Consider the following 22,224-nt stretch of genomic DNA (forward strand, 5'->3'; position numbering starts at 1 on the left):
GTTAATGGATACCACTGGCAACTACCGCGGTAACCACGCTACTTCATTTCACACGCGCACAAAACTCATTGACAAACGACCGCCTCCTTACTATAGCCTACATCACCAGTGAAGTTACACACAGGATCGCAGGAAATAGTGAAGAGAGTATGGCGTTCTATTAGCCTTTACAAAAAAGTTTCTCAAATCTGCAGAATGGCATCAAAACATGCGAGCCTTCGAATTCTTAGAAAGGCCATGGCTACTCGGTGGCAATAACGCGTCTATTGTACTTAACGCTTAGCAAAATTAAGTCTTATAGACAGCAGGAATATTTTTGGCATAGGCCTAACTATAGTCAATATTTGGCGCTAGCATGAAGACAAAGAGAAGACAAAGGGTGGAATGGCCATACCGTGGCGCAATAAACTCGTTCGTTGACTTTCGATGTCCGCTAAAGTTGGCCGAACCCGGCAAGCGAGACGTGTGTGTAGCGGTAGCCGGTTACATCTGACGCTGAGTAAAAGTAGCAGTTTCATAGACAGCAAGAATAATTTCCTGATGGATCGTCGTAATGTACAGACGCATGGAATAGGTACTGCCAGCAAATTTTCAATGGGTTCTCTTCGGTATTATGATGCCAACTGTAAGTTAATGGCCCTTAAACCCGCGGAAATAAAGAATAATTGTGCAGCCGCAAAAAAAATAGGCATGACGACAGTCAATGTTCGGCGTCTAAAAATGCGTAGGCCTATTGTACAACAAAGGCATTCATATGATTTTACAAAGTACTTTTTGAGCCTGATTTAAATTTTTTGAAGGAAAAAGTGGGGTTAATCTTGGATTCGGAGAAATATGGTACTCTATTTTTTTTAGAATTAAATTAAACACACACTTTCACGTAGTATCGGAATCCGAAAAATAACAAACAAGTAAGCCGTAGTGTGGATAACATTTGCGGAAACGCAAGTTTTGAACAAACTGATTGCCGTTTCATACGAATTTTAATATGCACGGGGGGTTTTCCGACCTTTATACAACAATCGGATATAACGACAATCCGCTATAGCGAGTAAAGTTTCAGACATTGTGAAATCTCGCTATAACGGATTTCTACTGTATCCCTCTCACTCCAATTCAGTAAAGTATGGAGTGAAAGGAATAGGATCATCAATGTTTAGGGAATATAGGTAATGTATTGCCTCATGTTATAAAGAACTCTGAATCGGTTAAATGTTTTAAGGAAAAAACTGAAGAAATATTACTCTTAAACAGATATCTTAATATAACCTCTATATGACTAATACATTAATATATTGTCCATATAATACTATTAAAAACAAGCATGAAGAAATGGCAAAGAAAACAGCAGAAACCAAATTATGGAAGGATACTGATGCTAAATGGGATCAGTATAAAATAAAACCAAGAGAAGCTGCAGCCTTCTTCAGGCTTAACATTGGCCACGACTGTCTTGTAGCTCATCTGAAACTAATCAACATCATGAGATCCGAAAAATGCACACTTTGCCACGACCCTGGAAGCAAAATGGATAAGGAACACCTGCTACATTGCAACAAACTTGATGTGACAGTCAGAGCTTCAGGAAATCTCACTCAACTATACTGGAACGCAAGAAAGCTGATTGGAATCTGGGCTAGCCATAGAACAACATAAACAATGTCCATATTCAATGGCCCAGTTTCTTTGACGAATGTTAAGTGTTAACTCTGCTGTTAAGGAGACATAACACAAATTAACAAAAGGGTCGTCTCATCAAGAATTGTTAATACTTGTGTTAAATTAACCTGGCAGCAGCCCTGTGTTAAACCTCTTAAGAGCTGCTAAAATTTCAAAATGGGAGGCTTGTAGAAGACGTAAGTTTGAAGCTCTACTGCTGTATGAAGACTATAAACTGAAGAAGGCAAAGGACGACCCATACTAAGAATTAACGACTTTTTAGAGTTGTCAGGAGAAATATTTCTAATTACCAAAGTCATAATGAACAAAGTGCTAGACAATACGGTATTGAAAATAGGTTAGAGTTTCCAACAGATTGAAACTTATCGGTGTCTCCAGTACAGCAATTGCTTATAGATTTTACAAGGACAGGTCAGACCCTGCGTCCAATCGATTTCAACGAGCTTAATGTACCTGTTAGGGGACACTCAACAGTAACTTGGTGTATAAGGGTTTAGGTCAATACGCTTTCGTTTTTTAAAAAAAATGACAAATGTAATGTGGAAGGATCCGTTTCGGAACACATGGAGGTGATAGAACATTAAAATGCAAAGACATTTTACTTAAACTTGTCAGATCCTCAATCTAATAATTTCCGAAAAATTTATTAATACCCCGATTCTAATGCAACGCGTATATACTTGAACAGTTGCAACGCAGGCAAGTGGAGCAGTGGCCGAGTGGTCATCTTAATTGTCTCCAAACCGCGAGGACGCAAGTTCCAGTCCCGCCATAACTATACATTTTTATAAAAGTTAAATTATTATTTCAGGGAGAGTGAAGGTAAAAGTGCAAATAAAATGAATAATCAAATTGCAGTGGAACTTTATTTTCTACCTCAAATTAACACACTCAGAGAGAGCGAACACAGAGAGAGAGTGTGGGTAGAATCCTGCAAAGAATTCCTGCTGTCAATGCAGCATTAACAAGGCATTACATTATTTTTCCCGCGATAAAAGAATGCCCGAAAATCATTCAAAACATATCAATTATCACATTTTTCTGGTAATAATAGCATATAACAATAGGCTATATTGAATGTTGTGATATAACAGCCCGTTCTTTCATTTTCTAAGCACACTAGCATAATTTTAAATTAAAACTGTAACGACATTTGTCTCGCATTCATGATAACGCTTCTGTTGCCTTTTACTTGACATGTTTAAGTCTTACCAGTCTCTGCTAACCATAACCTATAATAATGTCAAATCATGTTTGTGTGACAAAATACTACCTCAACATACCACTAGGAGCGCTTTATGTAAAGAAACAAGACACTCGGTGCCAAACGCGTTCCGAAATCTCACGGAAATATGTTAACTTGTCTTTAACATTTGTTTCGTAACAAATGTTGAAAATGTGTTCATGAAACAGGGTACTTTTAAACGAAGTTTTAAATTAATAACAATTGTTAGTTAACACTTGTTAAGTAAAATTTAACATAGAGCTTAAGAAACCGGGCCAATATCTTACAGCCTTACAATATATGAATCTAGTTCTGAAGATCTGGTAAATGCAGCACGGGTGAAGTTCAAGAAAGCGGAGATTGTTATTAGTGGAATACTGTGTAGGAGGGATACTGACTGGAGGGTGATTGGGGATTTAAATGAGACTATAGAGTGGGTATGTGGGAAACTGGGAGTGAAATTTCTAGATCCTAATGCGTGGGTAGGAGATAGGGATCTGCGCTCAGATGGCCTTCATTTAAACCGCAGTGGTACGTATAAGTTAGGAAATTTGTTTGGAAGGGTAATAGGGAGGTACATTCAGGGAAACGGGATGGCCTAGGGAGCGGTGATAAGGGAACAGGGAACTAGAAATCAAGTAGGGATACATAAAATTGTTAGTGTTGAACTGTAGAAGTATTGTAAAGAAAGGAGTAGAATTAAGTAATTTAATAGATATATATTTACCAGATATTGTAATAGTTGAATAAAGGCTGAGAAATGATATAATGGATGCAGAAATTTTCTCACCGCACTGGAGTGTGTATCGTAGAGATAGGATAGGAATGGTGGGAGGGCGAGTGCTCATTCTGCTGAAAGAAGAATTTGTAAGCTACGAAAAAGTCAAAGTTGAGAAACATGAAATTGTAGGTGTAAGGCTCATTTCTAAAAATAATAGGCAACTTGATATATTTGGAGTGTACAGATCGGGAAAAGGTAGCACCGACGCGGATTCGGAATTATTTAATAAGATAATTCGCTATGTGGGAAATGACATTGAAAGAAGTGTGATTGTAGCGGGAGATCTGAATTTGCCAGATGTCAATTGGGAAGGAAATGCGAACGACAGGAAGCATGACCAACAAATGGCAAATAAGTTAATATGGGAAGGATAGCTGATTCAGAAAGTGATGGAACCAACCAGAGGGAAAAATATCCTGTATGTCGTGCTGATAAAACCAGATGAGCTCTATAGGGAAACTGAAGTAATAGATGGTATTAGTGATCATGAAGCTGTTTTTGTGGTAGTTAAAAATAAATGCGATAGAAAGGAAGGTCTTAAAAGTAGGACTATTAGGCAGTACCATATGGCTGATAAAACAGGCATGAGGCAGTTTCTAAAAAGTAACTATGATCGGTGGAAAACTGTAAATAAAAATGTAAACAAACTCTCGGATGGGTTTAAAGAAATTGTTGAGAATGCGAAAGCAGGTTTGTACCTTTAAGGGTGGTAAGGAATGGTAAAGACCCACCTTATTATAATAGAGAAATAAAGAGACTAAGAAGGAGGTGCAGACTGGAAAGAAATAGAGTTAGAAATGGCTGTGGAAGTAAGGAGAAATTGAATGAACTTACTAGAAAATTGAATCTAGCAAAGAAGGCAGCTAAGGATAACATGATGGCAAGCATAATTGGCAGTCATACAAATTTTAGTGAAAAATGGAAGGGTATGTATAGGTATTTTAAGGCAGAAACAGGTTCCAAGAAGGACATTCCAGGAATAATTAATGAACAGGGGGAGTGTGTATGTGAGGATCTTCAAAAGGCAGAACTATTCAGTCAGCAGTATGTGAAGATTGTTGGTTACAAGGATAATGTCGAGATAGAGGAGGAGACTAAGGCCAAAGAAGTGATAAAATTTACATATGGTAACAATGACATTTACAATAAGATACAAAAGTTGAAAACTAGAAAAGCGGCTGGAATTGATCAGATTTCTGGGGATATACTAAAGACAATGGGTTGGGATATAGTACCATATCTGAAGTCCTTATTTGATTATTGTTTGGTCGGAGGAACTATACCAGATGAATGGAGAGTTGCTATTGTAGACCCTGTGTATAAAGGAAAGGGTGATAGACATAAAGCTGAAAATTACAGGCCAGTAAGTTTGACATGCATTGTATGTAAGTTTTGGGAAGGCATTCTTTCTGATTATATTAGACATGTTTGTGAAATTAATAACTGGTTCGATAGAAGGCAGTTCGGTTTTAGGAAAGGTTATTCCACTGAAGCTCAACTTGTAGGATTCCAGCAAGATATAGCAGATATCTTGGATTCTGGAGGTCAAATGGACTGTATCACGATTGACCTGTCTAAAGCATTTGATAGGGTGGATGATGGGAGACTACTGGCAAAAATTAGTGTAATTGGACTAGACAAAAGAGTGACTGAATGGGTTGCTATATTTCTAGAAAATAGATCTCGGAGAATTGGAGTAGTTGAAGCTTTACCTGACCCTATAATAATTAAGAGGGGAATTCCTCAAGGCAGTATTATCGGGCCTTTATGTTTTCTTATATATATAAATTATATATGTAAAGGAGTGGAATCGCACATAAGGCTTTTTGCGGATGATGTTATTCTCTATAGAGTGATAAATAAGTTACAAGATTGTGAGCAACTGCAACGTGACCTCGAAAATGTTGTGAGATGGACAACAGGCAATGGTATGTTGATAAACTGGGTTAAAAGTCAGGTTGTGAGTTTCACAAATAGGAAAAGTCCTCTCAGTTTTAATTACTGCATTGATGGGGTGAAAGTTCCTTTTGGGGATCATTGTAGGTGTCTGGGTGTTAATATACGGAAAGATCTTCATTGGGGTAATCACATAAATGGGATTGTAAATAAAGGGTACAGATCTCTGCACATGATTATGAGGGTGTTTAGGGGTTGCAGTAAGGATGTAAAGGAGAGGGCATATAAGTCTCTGGTAAGACCCCAACTAGAGTATGGTTCCAGTGTATGGGAGCCTCACCAGGATTACCCGATTCAAGAACTGGAAAAATCCAAAGAAAAGCAGCTCAATTTGTTCTGGGTGATTTCCGACAAAAGAGTAGCGTTACAAAAATGTTGCAAAGTTTGGTTTGGGAAGAACTGAGAGAAAGAAAAGCTGCTCGACTAAGTGGTATGTTCCGAGCTGTCAGCGGAGAGATGGTGTGGAATGACATTAGTAGACAAATAAGTTTGGGTGGCGTTTATAAAAGTAGGAAAGATCACAATATGAAGATAAAGTTGGAATTCAAGAGGACAAACTGGGGCAAATATTCATTTATAGGAAGGGAGTTAGGGATTGGAATAACTTACCAAGGGAGACGTTCAATAAATATCCAATTTCTTTGAAATCATTTAGGAAAAGGCTAGGAAAACAACAGATAGGGAATCTGCCACCTGTGCAACTGCCCTAAATGCAGGTCAGCATTCATTGATTCACATTGATTGAACTATGATGCTAGGCCTAACCTGTTTAAAAAAACTGCCTTAGTCATCTAAAAATGTACTTGTCACTTTACTGAAAATGCTGTAGTATATGAAATGCAATTATTGTGTTGCCTTTAAAGTATGTACTGTACTGTCCCCATCACAAACCAGAGACTCACGGGACCTTTTGTCACTAATAAATACACACATACATACATAATCATTACAGACTGTTATGCCTTTCAGCGTTCAGTCTACAAGCCTCTGAATTTACTAAACGTCGCCACACTACTCTATATGCAACTAGTGCTGTGGCCTCATTTAGTTATATACCTCTTATCTTTAAATTGTTAGAAACCGAGTCTAACCATCATCGTCTCGGTCTCCCTCTACTTCTCTTACCCTCCACAGCCGAGTCCATTATTCTCCTAGGTAACCTATCAACCTCCATTCGCCTCACACGACCCCACCACTGAAGCCGGTTTATGCGTACAGCTTCATCCATCGAGTTCATTCCTAAATTATCCTTTCTTTCCTCATTCTGAGTACCCTCCTGCCATTGTTCCCACCTGTTTGTACCAGCAATCATTCTCGCTACCTTCATGTCTTACTTCTAACTTATGAATAAGATATCCTAAGTTCACCCAGCTTTTGCTCCCATAAAGCAAAGTTGGTCTGAAAACCGAAAGATGTAAAGATAGTTTCATCTGTGAGCTGACTTCATTCTAACAGAATACTGTTGATCGCAACTGCGAGCTAACTGCATTAGCTTTACTACACCTTGATTTAATCTCACTATATTACCATCCTGTGAGAACACAGAACCTAAATACTTGAAATTATCGACCAGTTCTAGCTTTGTATCACCAATCCGACATTCAATTATTTTGAATTTCTTACTTACTGACATCAATTTAGTCTTCGAAAGGCTAATTTTCATACCATACTCATTGCACCTATTTTCAAGTTCCAGGATATTAGACTGCAGGCTTTTGGCACAATCTGCCATTAAGACCACATCGTCAGCATAGGCCAGACTGCTTACTACATTTCCGCCTATCTGAATCATTCCCTGCCAATTTATACCTTTCGGCAGATGATCCATGTAAACTACAAACAGTAATGGTGAAAGATTACAGCCTTTTCTAACCCCTGTAAGTACCCTGAACCAAGAACTCATTCTACCATCAATTCTCACTGAAGCCCAATTGTCAACATAAATGCCTTTGATTGATTTTAATAATCTACCTTTAATTCCATAGTCCCCCAGTATGCCGAACATCTTTTCCCTCGGTACCCTGTTATATGCTTTCTCTAGATCTACAAAACATAAACAACTGCCTATTCCTCTCGTAGCATACCGTATTTCACGGCATAATCGTCGCATCCTTTATTTTCAATACAAAAATCGGACTTTAAACCTTTAATTACATAATCGTCGCACGTCCAAATTTTGTTCACTAATCTGGTTAAAAGGTAAATGGAACTGCAACGTAAGTTGCACATGAATGCGCAATTTAAATACGTGTATGGTTTATGGGCAATTTGGCAACACAGTCACGTTTGCGACATGTTGCACAACGTATAAATAAATAATACCGGTATATGTACGACGCATGGCTTACCGGTAGACTATCGGCAGTTTGACAACGTGGTCGCGAGACAGTGTACTATTTATTCACCACCTACATATTATGAATTCCCATTTGAAATACGTAAGGCTGTAAGTTATCGCTTATCGGCAACGTCGCCAGGAAATACCGGCTAGGTAGGTTGAATGGACCTCGAACCAGCCCTCAGATACAGGTAAAATTCCCTGACCCGGCCGTGAATTGAACCCGAGGCCTCCGTGTAAGAGGCAAGCACGCTACCCCTACACCATGGGGCCGGCTCCTGTGTTATTGCGCACGAAGTGAAATCCAAGACGATAACGCAGATTTCCACGGAATTATTCAGCCGAATTATTTACGATGTCTCAGTTGTCATCGCTAGACTCTTATCTTACTACTACGTCATAAGTGTCCGGGCATGGGATGAAAACTTTTATCCAAGCAGTCAAGATAATTATTATCCAATGCTATTAAAGTTTTATTTTATAAACTCGTCAGTAATGTAATGTAAAATCATCAATAACTGGGAAGAAATATTAACTTAATTACCGTATGTTTAAAAGAAATCGAAAAAAATGAATGTTTTGTTACTGACGTCTCGGAATACAGTCAGCTATACAGTAGATCTACACCGCGCTAGCTAGAGCTCCGGTTTGCGAGCTTTGCGCAAGCGCAGTAGTGTGTCGCAACCAACAAGCTAAACCAGGGCCCCTCAGGGTGCATGCGCGTGGTGCATGCACTGTGCACGGTGCAAAAGACGACTTGGCTTGGTTGACCAGAGTGCAGACCCCCACTCCTCGATTTGGAGCAATAGCGCTGTCTCTCTCTTTCCCCACGCCTGTCTCGCTCGCTCCGCCTGTCTCCCTCTCCCCCACTTGCGCCGTAGCGCTCCAAATCCTGGCTGAGTTGAGCCGAGTAGAGCCGAGCATAGCCGAGTAGCCCAGAGACGAAGCGTTGATCCGAGCCATACCGAGCGGCACCGATGCACAGTGCACGGAGCTCTTGCGCCTCGCTCTGCACGCGTGAGATTTTGGGCGTTTGAGAGGCCCTGAGCTAAACTGATAAATTGTCGCATGCTTCCTTGCTGCCTAACAGTATTGGCTGCTCTGGAATGGACAGATCACAGATGCATTTATTTGTTTCAGATTTACGTGATTACTGTAGACATGTGTGCGTGAGAATTTAAGTTTTTAATTTGTGTTTTAGGTGTTTGCAGAAATAATTTGTTTTAATAGTGAACAATTACGGAAAGTCATTTATATCGCAAAACATTAACGTGTGAAGCATTTATAAGCGATTATGGGTAAATATAGAAACTATTCTGCGGGCTTCAAGCTAAGCGTAATTGCCTTCGCTGAACAGCACGGGAACAGAGCTGCAGAAAGAAAATTTTCTGTGAGTGAAAAGTTGGTGCGTGACTGGCGGAAAGTAAAAAACAAGCTAAAAAGCACAAACCCTTCTAGACGCGCGTTTAGAGGTCCTAAAACAGGGAAGTTTCCTATAATTGACGAAAAAGTGTTTAGGTACGTCAGTGAAATACATAACAATGGCTGCAGTGTATCATATGAAATGTTACAAATTAAGGGACAGGAGGTAGCGCGCAAACACAAAATACCGGTAACTCAGTTTAAGGCGACTCGTGGGTGGATTAAGGGGTTCATGCGACGACACAATCTGTCAGTGCGAAGGAGAACAACACCAAGCCAAAAGTTGCCTGCTGATTACACGGACAAGATTGTAAATTTTCACCGATTTGTCATACGTTTGCGCAAGGAAACTTCGTACTTGCTTTCTCAAATCGGTAATGCCGATCAGACTCCAATCTTTTTTGATATGCCTCGCAACAGCACTATTGCGCTAAAAGGATCACGGAGTGTATTAATGAAAACCAGTGGTAGTGAGAAGTTTCAATGCACGGCAATGCTAGCCATTACAGCTGACGGGAGAAAGTTGCCGCCTTACATCATTTTCAAGAGGAAAACGATGCCTAAGAATATACAGTTTCCCCGTGGAATTCATGTACGAGTGCAACCAAAGGGTTGGATGGACATAGAACTCATGCTGGACTGGGTTAAAACTGTGTGGAATAGAAGACCTGGTGCACTACTAAAACAACCAGCTCTGCTTGTTTTAGATAGTTTCCGAGGTCACCTCGTGAACGAAGTGAAGCAAATTCTCACTACAAAGACGACACGACAGATAGTCATTCCTGGTGGCCTAACATCTGCTTTGCAGCCACTAGACGTATGTGTTAATAAACCCTTTAAAGACCACTTACGTCGATTTTACGAGTGGATGATGAGCGGCGATCAGCAATTGACGCCCGCCGGAAATATCAGGCGTCCACCCTTGGACTTGTTATGCTCGTGGGTGAAGAGGAGTTGGGATCTTATACCACCTGAACTAGTCTCCAAGAGCTTCAAAAGGACTGGGATTTCGAATGCACTAGACGGTTCCGACGATGACGCAGTGTGGCAGGGAGACGAAGAATCTCATACTGGTATTAACAGAGGCGAGGACGGCGCATCAGATAGCGAAACCTGTGATAGCGACACCGAAGATTTTGAATAAATTGCGTACCGGTAAGTCCGCATTTCACAACAAAGCGATAATTTTTTGCAAGTGTAATATTTTAACTTTAATACTCAAATTAATGACAAATTAACTTAATACGTTCATTTTTATTTTCAGGTTGGAAAAACGTTCGCCGAATTGTTGCGAAAAATTATGAATTTTGTTTTAGACTATTTTAATTATTTTGATGTATAAACGCGAGTATTACGTGCATCTTAAATTTGTATCAAATACAATTTAGTTATAAATACATTTTTTGAGTAATACAAATACTGGTATTAAATATTCATCATATAATGGTCGCACCCTACATTTTTTTTCGAAAATTTTGGTATAAAAAGTGCGACGATTATGCCGTGAAATACGGTAAGTCAATTACCTGTCGCATACTGAAAATCTGATCCTGACAGCCACTCTGTGGTCTGAAACCACACTGGTTTTCATCCAACTTCCTCTCAACTACTGATCACACCCTCCCTTCTAAGATGCCAGTGAATACTTTGCCTAGTATACTAATCAATGAGATACCCCAATAGTTGTTGCAATCCTTCCTGTTCCCTTGCTTATAGATAGGTGCAACTACTGCTTTTGTCCAATCTGAAGGTACCTTACCAACACTCCATGCTAATCTTACTACTCTATGAAGCCATTTCATCCCTCCCTTTCCACTGTACTTCATTTCAGGTCGAATTTCATCTATTCCTGCTGCCTTATGACAATGGAGTTTATTTACCATCCTTTCCACTTCCTCAAGTGTAATTTCACCAGCATTTTCCTCCTCCTCATGAGCTTGGTTGTTTGCAATATGACCAGAAAGATTTCCTTTAATGTTGAGAAGACTTTCAAAATATTCCCTCCACCTCTCCAATGATTCCCTGGTATCTATTATGAGTTCAGCTGAATTACTCAGAACACTGTTCATTTCCTTTTCCCTCCCTTCCTAAGATTCTTTCTAGGTTATTACCAAAATCTTCCCACGACTTCTTTTTGGATTCAACAACTATTCGTTTCGCTCTGTTTTTCATCTACATAAAATTCCCTGTCTGCCTCGGCCCTTATTTGGAGCCATTTCTGATAAGCCTTTTTACGTTTACAAGCTGCTCTCACTTCATCCACCAAGATGTTCGCATTTTCCTCTCTTTACACACAGTTGTTCCTAGGCATTCCCTTGCTGTTTCTACTACAGCATCCCTGTATGCCACCCATTCATTATCTTTCTATATCCTGAACCTGCTTACTGTTTACTGTTCGAAACTTCTCGCTAATCATATCCACGTACTTCTAATTTCCTCGTCCTGGAGATTTTCTACCCTTATTTGTTTGCAGACAGATTTCACTTTCTCTATCCTAGGCCTAGAGATACTTAGTTCACTACAGATCAGATAGTGGTCTGTATCATCGAAAGATCCCCGGAGAACTTGTGCATTCCTAATAGATTTCCTGAATTCGAAGTTGGTTAAGATATAGTCTTATGGATCTGGTACCCCTAGCCTCCCATATGTAGCCTTATGCTTGAAGAATGTATTCGTAAGTGCCAAACCCATACTAGCACAGAAGTCCAGCAAACGCTTCCCATTCCCATTAGCTTCCATATCTTCCCCACATTTACCAATCACCCTTTTGTATCCTTCAGTTCTAATTCCAATCTTGCATTGAAATTGCCTATTAGCACTATCCTATCCTTGCTGTTGACCCTAACCACGATGTCACTCAATGCTTCATAAAACTTGACATTTTCATCCCCATCTGCACCCTCACATGGTGAATACACTGAGACAATTCTCGTCGTAATTCCTCCAAGTGCCAAATCTACCCACATCATTCGCTTATTTATGTGCATAACAGAAACTATGTTGCGTGCAATGGTATACCTGATAAAGAGCCCTACCCCAGACTCTGCCCTTCTCTTTCTAACACCCGTCAAGTACACTTTATAATCTCTTATCTCTTCCTCGTTATCTCCCCTTACCCGAATATCACTTACTCCTAGCACATCCAAACGCATTCTCTTTGCTGACTAAGCTAGTTCTACTTTCTTTCTTCTATAAGCCCCATTAATATTGATAGCTCCCCATCGAATTCCACTCTGTTCGCCAAGTTGTTTCCAAGGAGTCCCTCGCCTGTCAAATGGGAGTGGGACTTTTACTCCCATAGGTCCGAGGCTTGCTTAAAATGTTCTGAGATCGAAAAATTCATGAAGCAGGATGCTACCCTACTTACACATAGTGCAAGTGAGGATCTCTCCTCTAACGGGTTATGGACAATCCGTGGATTATATAGTCCTGGCCGCCTTAGCACAAGGAGGGCCATGACTCAGAATATGTCCGATAAGCCCACTCCCATTGCATAGCAACTCTTATCCCGACTCAGGACCACTGACTAGGTCACTCAGCCGTTGCCCATGGATATCGAACTAGGACGCGAGTACAGTAACGCACACCATGAACCATCAGGAATTAATAAATAAAATCTATATAATATGAAGATACCGTACAGCTGATTACGATCCCTCCTGGTGCCACAGCTGACTGTTAACTACTAGATGATCAGAATATGGAATGGCTTTGTGTGCAGATTAACACTGCTCGATTATTTAATTCGGATATAATTTTGGTGCAGATAAACACGATCTTGAAAATTCAATCTCTGTCATACCACCAACTGTTGTTTCCTCATTTACGTCCAATGTGGCAACACACCTTGTATTTGTCAAAAAAAAAAAAAAAAAAAAACCGGGAGCCTTTGAGCCTCGTGTGCAATGCTTTGACAGTAGCGACTTCAAATGTTCTACTTGTCCTTATCCTCAATTCATTAGGTGTGGTTGGTGTAGAACCGCTTTGTGCTTTCAATATTTCTACCACGAACATCACTGTTGCAGAAACTATCAAGAGTAACTTTATTTTGTGTAAGGTCCCTTGTTATATCATTTAACCTTCATTTTCACCATAATCATCTTATTTTACTGCCTTTATTGACCAACAATCAATGCAAGAATTAAATTATTTCTTTTAACCCTTTCGCTCCCAGCGTTTGTTTATACGGATGTGCAATTCTGTAGTTCTAAAATTTCGTGGTATTGTTCATTTTTAAATGTTCTTTTAAGTGATATGGATGGTTGGAGTCTAGCCTTTTTTTTTGAAAAATAAACTTTCTGATTTGGTAAGTAGATTTTGGAAAATTATATATCTTTTCCGCATCTAGTATCTTTCAGAGTATGTATTTACAAATAAAACATTAAAAAATTATTCAATTTGGACAATAAGTAAAATATGCATATTTTAGTAAAACACTACAATAAAGCAAGAAAAGGGCTTGGGATTTCTTTAACATACCCTGCCAAAATGTCTGGGAGCAAAAGGGTTAACCCCACTACATCATTTTTGCAATGTGCTATGCAATTATTAAAAAGGAAGATCAGTGGCGTGGTTCCTCAACGAGTGGTCCCAGCATGTGCCGCAGTCCTGCGTAGCAAAGCGCTTATTCAAACATGCAAACTAAAGCTTTCTGTAGGACACACGAGTTAATTTCCGAAAGAAATGTTTTGGCTGTTGTGTTGTTCTTGGCTCATTCAACGTGTGTGCAAAATTTACGTAAGATCCCCGAGATACGCCGGTACACGCCCTTCCCTTGTGAGCTGTAAAATTTAAGTTTCTTGGAATGGTATTTCAATGTGTACATGCTCTTGCAGAAGTGGTAGACCTTCTCCAACTTGGCAAATCATTATCTTGGATGTTACACTCTCATTGTTTGACACCCTCTCTCCTAGGTTCTTGACTGAAAATTTTATGGATGGTGGTGCCTTCTAGCAGGACTGTAGATGGGGCTCACTTAATATTAGTCATGAATGCTGTTTTTTTTACACTGACTTTCAGACCAGTATTAGCTGTTATGCTTGTAAAGGCTCTGTAGTTGGTGAGTAGCTTCCTCTATATCTAAGAACTACAAAGTAAGGTAGTCAGCAAAGATTAGGCAGGATACACTGAGGGTGTCTTTCCTGTATCCACTGTATTAATATTTAACAAAACTACAGTATATATAGAAATACTAGAATTTTTTTTTTTCCTTCCTAAATTTGCCTTCCTAAAATAGAGTGCAGGGATTATTAGCATATATATTAATACATACATACCAGCAAGGACTGCTACTGTATTTTAGCCACACCATTCTTGAGTGTTGAATCAGCATGCACGAGTGCTAGAGAGCCAACTAATGCCACAAGAGCCCTGTCTAGCCATGTTACAGGATTTGGGTTTATTAAACCACCTTCATAGAATCCCAGATGTCCACCATGAGCAAGCTCCAGGTATAACACTTTAGCATGTGTTGCTGCAACACAATAACTTTTTAATAAAGTATTAAATATAACTAAATGAAACCAATACTTAACATCTATTATACATTTATGAACTAAATGCAATATAAATATCAAGTGAAATACCAACAATAAAAATTTATTTCTATAGAAAAAAAAGAAGTCTAGTAACTTTTTTAAATATCACTGGAATGGAATTATTATTAACCCATTAGCGCCCACTGATACCATATGGTATCAGGAGACGGTAGAAGTTTAACCGAGCTGGTACTGGCTTGAGTCGCAAGAGGGGTTTAGTTGGAGCTTTATACGTTCTTTGTCTTGAAGTGACACATGCGCCTGAAGAAGCTTCCGACACTTACGAGGGGTTTGTTGGCGGGAGCGCCTGCATGAATTCAGGTGCGATTCTCTGGAGTGAAAATCATGAACGTTCGATATGTGTAAGTATAATATTGCCCTTATCTATTATTCCTTTCTAATCAGTATATTAGAACATTGACGAATCAAAGAAACCTTCTGTAACATTTGAATTTCAACAATGTTATTTGTGAGAACACAGCAATGCCTCTAAGTGCGTGATACCATATGGTATCACTGGGCGTTTATGATATCAAGCCGTTGATACAGTAATTTTTAAAATATTATATCGTACATTCAAAGGTTACTTATGTGCTAAATGTAGTTGATTACATATTTATCTTATTATTCCAGGGGTGGACTGACCTTATCAGAAGTGGATATATTGGAAGCAGACGATTAGTTAGGACATCAGACTGAGGATATTTTCATTGAAACACCGAATGGTAATGTTGACAAAGATGAAGATTCAGCCAATGAAGATAAGGGAGGAATGGTTCATAACCTAACTGGACGTCAGCTGCGTGCTGCAGCTGAAACACGCTTAGCAAACAACGAACGTATTGGAGGAGATTATGAACCCCTTGAAATTTCCTCTAGTACTTTCTCACCATCCATGCAGCCTACGGAGAAAAATCAACAGCAGCAGCAGCAACAACAACAACCTGAAAAACAAGCTCCTGAGTGGATTCTAGAAAGATTAGCCAATCCAGCTATTTATGAATGGAATGACGGTGACTTAGAACGTGTTGATGTTCCCTACCCTCCTCCTAACTACAAGGGCACATCATAACTTGACTTCCGTAGAGAAGTTGTTCAAGTGTATCTAAAACGCTATTGTGTCCCACAAAAGATTCCTGGGAGAGTAAGTGTTGCCCGAAATACAATGCCAGCTTTGAGATTTGATGGACTCAATCACTTTGTTGCAAACTGCAATAGGAGAAGATGTGCCAATGAAGGGTGCAAGTCATTTGGCAGAACAATGTGTCTGAAGTGTAATGTAGGCTTTTGCGTAACATGTTTTGCTACATACCATACTCAGTGAGCTGAGTCAACAGGTTGGAACAATATTAACAATTTATTGCACCCTGTACAATGATAGCAGTGTAACCGCCCAGTGATACCATATGGTATCAGCTAATATCTCATAAAATAAATTCTTGTTTGAAAATATTGTGTTATTTTCCCAATTCGTATACCCTAACCATCATAAATTAATGAAAATATCATTAAAGTAGGAACATTTTCTCCTGGGCGCTAATGGGTTAAAACTAGTATTAAATATCACTAGCCTGTAGTGTAATAATTCAATTATGGCTGTAATATTGAGAAATGTATTAAAGGAGAGAGGAACCTTTTAAAATCTGCATTCATAACCAACAATTCATACAATATCTCCAAAATGAGTTAACTTTCCATCAACAGCTACTTATTTCTTGATCATACTGGTAACCCCACTGACAATAGTCCCCCATGTAGTGTATATAAGTACAACTGACTGTAACAGCAGTCTCCTATATTTGAGTATACTAAAACACCAACCGACTATGTCAGGATATGACCTGATACTCCAACATAGAACCGTACACACACGTACCAAATCAATTATATGTAGCCAACCATTTCTTGAATACAGGAACTGTCAATTGACTAGTGGTGATTTCTTTTTGCTATTTGCTTTACGTCGCACCGACACAGATAGGTCTTATGGCGACGATGGGATAGGAAAGGCCTAGGAATGGGAAGGAAGCGGCCGTGACCTTCAGGTTCAGCCCCAGCATTTGCCTGGTGTGAAAATGGGAAACCACGGAAAACTATCTTGAGGACTGCCAACAGTGGGATTCAAACCCACTATCTCCCGATTACTGGATACTAGGAGCACTTAAGCGACTGCAGCTATCGAGCTCGGTGGAGGGGATTTCTGTTTTAAGAGGAAGTACAACTAGGTACCCATCCTCTCTGAACAAATTAAGTGTGTGTGGGTAGGGGGCAGAGAATTAAAATAATTTATTAAATAGAAGAAATGTTTTTTTTTTTTAAATGATTAAGCCAAAATGGCCACGGAAAACTAGAAATTTATAAGCCTTTGATTTACCCATTGACATACACACAAAGCAAATGACGAGATAAACAGTATTCTTGTCATCAGCTAGTACGAGTTTGAGTGCCTCCAGCAGATCGAGGTTCCATCTTAGGCAAGAGAGATTGGCACACACTGAAGATATGGGCTACGGTGAATTCAGCACTGCATGAACACACTGAGCTTGATCTGCAAGTTCATGTCCTTCAATTCTAACGTGGTCTGGAAGCCACGCAAAAGTGATTCTGGTGCCAGCACTGCACAACCAGGCTAGAAAATTATGAATCCACAGCACGAGTGGGTGTTGCAAGGAACAGGTACCAACAGATTGCAGAAAACTTAACGAGTCTGTTCACACAACAAAGTAATTCCTAGGGACCTGAAAAAACATTGCACTTGCAAAAAATGCAAATTTTTGAATCCTGTACTGAATCCAAGCCCGGTGGCCATGATCGTTAAGGCGCTGAAGTCTAAACGGTCTAACACTGAGGTTAGCCGGTTTGAGTCCCGTTGGTCGAAAAAAATTTCACCATCAAGGATGTTGGCCGGCAGGGTAGGGGAGGTAGTGGTATACAATTTCTATTCACTAGATTGCGTGCCAAAACTTGGATTAAATTCCAAACCTCTCTGCAGTGCTCATATGGAGTGAGGGCATATGCCACTTGATGGTGATTTGTCCGTCGGATGGGGACGTTAAACCTTGAGCAGACCCCTTGGTGCTATTCGACAGGAGTAGGCTATGTGCCAGCACCGGGTTTCACCTTCTCCCTACTATCATCTATTCACAAATAGAAGTGCGACAAAATGCGAATTGTGACCCAAAATGCAAAATTAGTATGAATGTGCAATTTTGGTGCGAATTCTGCAAAAATTTGCAATTTTACTGGCAAAAACATATCGGGAAAATCGTCACAAATACTCAAAATATGATCCATAAGTCTTTTGACAGTTCTGATCGATGATGTAAAGTGGCCGATCGATTGTTGCTTGCTGACTTTAATCGATATTTACAATGGGAATAGCACGGGGAATAAGATCTGTATCTATTATCGAAATGTAAATAGAGTGTCACGGAAATAACGGGATAGATGCAGTGGTTTTTTCCTGTTCAAAATTGAAACTAGTGAAGAGTATGAAGTCGAGCGATCGTTTAGGTAATGGGGCGCACGACAAAAACTGCACACAAAAGGGCTCGGGAATATGCAAAGGATGGTTTATATGCCACAGATTTAGCGACAGTGTTTTGCAAGTATTGTAATTGCCGAGTTGGTTGGGGGAGAAAAAAAAAAAGATAACATTGTGAAACATATCTATATATTAAAAAAATTTATGAAAATTGAAGTCAGTCCGACCATTCTCTCCGGTCGATTTCCTTCATTTTTTTTAAACTGAAAGGTATTCATGCACAGATTTGTCATCAGGTACTATAAATCACTTAACTTCCGCCTTCCTCAAATTATTTGACTTTTTCAACTTTTTGAAGCAATCATATCTTTGGTTCTAATTGAGGTACGGAGTTTGGTTTGGCTTAAGAACACTCAGTGGATCAAGCTCTTTCATTTCTGGCCTTAAACGATTCAAATTGGTTGATTCTGAGGAAAGTTATGAGTACACATTCAATTTGACGTCTCATTTCTTCAACATTTTTTTCTCATAGAAGCAATCGTATCTTTCGTTCTAATTGAGATACACAGTTCATTTTGGTCTAAAAACACTCAGTGGATCAAGCGCTTTCTTTTGAGGTAATAACGACTTAAATTGTTATGAGTACATTTGTCTTCATGACGAAGATCTTTGAAGGACTTAACAGTTCGGCGCGTAGTGTTGTACCAAGGAACATTTAATTCAATTTCTTTGTGTGACGTATATTCAAGTGTTTTGTTGACATAATATTACATTCTATTACCACGGCAGATCATGTGCTTTATTTCATTAACTCGAAAATTTTGCAAATACATCCATGAGGATAGTAACGAACACCACCATACTTTGTACATTGCAGGCGGAGCCAGCAGGAAACTGCTAGTTAAATCTGAAAAACATGTGGGTAAGTGACGCGATAACAAAAGTTAACCCTTGCTGCTAGCTGTTGTTACACAGATAGTTGTAAATGACGAAAAATTTACAGAGATAACTTCTTGAAACGCACAGTTGAAGTATTTGCCAAAGCAAATATACCTCTGGAAAAGCTGGAAATCAAAGAACTAAGAGCCTGGATTATTGAGTTTTCAAATGAAGAGCTGCCATGTGTGAGAACTCTACGTGAAGTATATTTATCAGGTAAGTTTCGATTTCATTGATCGGGTATGGTTTAAGTATTACGACATCGAAATCACACGCAAAATTGAAGAATACCAAATATGAGTGCGATTTCCATATCGAACTATATTCATCATCATTTCCCAACTCTAGTTTCCCGGATGTGGTGAACAAGCGCTCGCCATCTCCTTCTGTCTTCATACATCTTCTGATCCAGTACATGCTCCCATTTGTATCCTCTCTCCTCCGTATCTGATCTTACAGTCTCTATCCGAAGTTTTCTTGGTCTTCCCTGTGTCTTCTTCCTACGAGGTTAAGGATCGAACTATCTTACCCGTACCCAACTGATCCAGTAATTTTAAATTATTTTGTTATAATTTGAGGTCTTTCTTCCTTTCTAGAAGTTGCATCTGACCATCAGAAAAGAACAGCAGAGGCTCTAGTGGGGAAGAACATCAACATACTCTGTAATGAAACTACATATAGAATGGGCCGTTATGTTTTTATCATCATATTCCAAGTCCCAGCAGGATCAAAAAGGGAGCTGCACATTGTTTCTGTGAACTATCTTGATGCAGGAAATGCTACAAACTGCTCTTGTGCTGTTTTAGAAGCTCTGCGCAGTTATAGCTATATTATTTTGTACGGGGGTGAGGAGTAAGGAGGGAGCTCTCCCGGATCCGGTTATACTGCTAACGGAATGGAAATGAAATCTGAATTGAACTGATATGATCGATCGATATGAATTTTCTGAACATTTATTATCTTACGCCAACAACTGTAATACCAATATAATGGTCCATTTTTGGACATTATAAATTTTCCAGCCAACTCATTCTTGGTTGCCTGTGTTTCGCCCTCGTGTGCTAAGTTAGGCTCGTCAGTTGGGACTTAGCATACCACCCAAGACGCAAGGCTAGTGCATACCGTGGAGGCCACTATGGGAATCAACATCTACATCATTTGATGGCCAGGCAGGCATCTATTTTTGGAAATGAGACATAGCTCTCATAGTGCATTGGCACTGCTGGTGGCTTCAAGTAGCCTATGCAGTGGCCTCCACAGTATGCACTAGCCTTGCATCTTGGGTGGTATGCTAAGTCCCAACTGACGAGCCTAACTTAGCACACGAGGGCGAAACGTAGGCAACCAAGAATGAGTTGGCTGGAAAATTTATGTCCAAAAACGGACCATTATATTGGTATTATAAATTTACTCATTCAGGACACATATTTTAGATTCCCTATGGGAATCAACATCTCCAACAACTGTGTCACACATACATTATTTAACATTATGTAACATTTCTCAATGCGAATCTTTGTCGTGAACGACGGCTCACGACGCGCCTTCTGCGTATTAACTAGAGAGCGAACGGGTTCGAATGGGATTCGAATCCGCGACCTCCGGGGTAGGAAGCCTGTGATTTAAAAAGCAGCAGGCATATGAACGCATGTATATATGAAGGGAAATTATAGGAGAGTTTGTGTATGTTCATAACTCATAATTCATAAATGATAGTAATAATAATAGAAATGACAATATTTCGAAGAAGGATTTAGAACATTCGATGTTGCTTTGGAGCTCGTAAGCCAAGAGCTTTATGTCTCAATATTGCGAAACAGTGTGCAAGATAAATGCGCACTTCTTTTGGATTGGAAATATACAGAGTCACGTGTAAGAGTCATAGAAACAGTTTCCAAAGTGTTCTGGCACAATGTGTGTAATACAACGTGACTGGGTGGTTCCATGTGAAAGAACCAATCAGAGAACAGTGCACTCATGACGTGAACTAGTGACTTGTGGTGGTGGTATGTGAATCAGTAGGATTATTCGAGAAAGAATAGAAAGAGACTATATAACCTGGTAACTGGTAAATAACAGGGCTTTGGACTCACAACACTCTAAGAAGGCTTTTGGACTAGCAGACCTGGAAGGAGGCTTTTCAGCTGTAGAGGGGAGAACTGTTGGAGTGCTGGTAGACTTTGAGTAGAGACGCAAGTACGCAGTAAAGTAATAGTAAGTTAGAGGGATATTAGGCTCAGAAAGTAAGTGTGATTTGTTGGTGAACAATCACAAGAGTTTACCACACCGATTGTCAAAGTAGGTGTTGGAATTTAATAACATAAGCCAGCAACTCATCTTCAATTGGGAAAGTAACGCCTCGTCGCGTAAAACAACTGGTTCCAGGGATCTCTACGCAGAGACAGAAGAGAAGCAAGAAGAATGAAGACTTCAGCTGTACAAGGATCAACTATACTCGTAGTTAAGTATTCAACCAGTAAATATATATATATATATATATATATATATATATATATATATATATATGTATTCTTGTGTGTAATAGGAAAAAGACTCAGGGACTCTTAGCAAGATTTGAAAGAGATTGAAAGGGTAATTGGTGTCAGAGATTTTGTGTTGTATGTATTATTGTATATATTGATGTGTGAATATTCTCGGTGTTAGAATATAATTAGTGTTCAAACTTTGCCAATCTGACTATACGCTCCCAGAACTCCGAACCCAAGTCCTCAGCTTGTTGTACATCCCTTAGGGTCACGACATCTTGTTCCTAGCATGAATTCAATAGTTTGGCTTTGCTGTATAAACAACATTACTAGTACGTAAAGTGTATGCCAGATGCCGCACAGTGATGCATAAGCG

At 39.5% G+C, this 22,224-nt stretch overlaps 1 protein-coding gene across 2 annotated transcripts in view; it reads right to left on the bottom strand.

Annotated features, from left to right (window-relative positions):
• Positions 1-22,224, bottom strand: part of Hydr2 (abhydrolase domain-containing protein 2) — a 175,644-nt gene that overhangs the window by 12,668 nt on the left and 140,752 nt on the right. For both annotated transcript variants that reach the window (XM_067146917.2, XM_067146918.2), the window contains exon 7: positions 14,679-14,875. In XM_067146917.2, the coding sequence (XP_067003018.1) occupies positions 14,691-14,875 (185 nt within the window). In that variant the 3' untranslated portion in view covers positions 14,679-14,690. The remainder of the gene's footprint in view (positions 1-14,678; positions 14,876-22,224) is intronic.

Source organism: Anabrus simplex, chromosome 5 (assembly GCF_040414725.1).
Source record: "Anabrus simplex isolate iqAnaSimp1 chromosome 5, ASM4041472v1, whole genome shotgun sequence".
NCBI classification, from domain to species: Eukaryota; Metazoa; Arthropoda; class Insecta; order Orthoptera; family Tettigoniidae; genus Anabrus; species Anabrus simplex.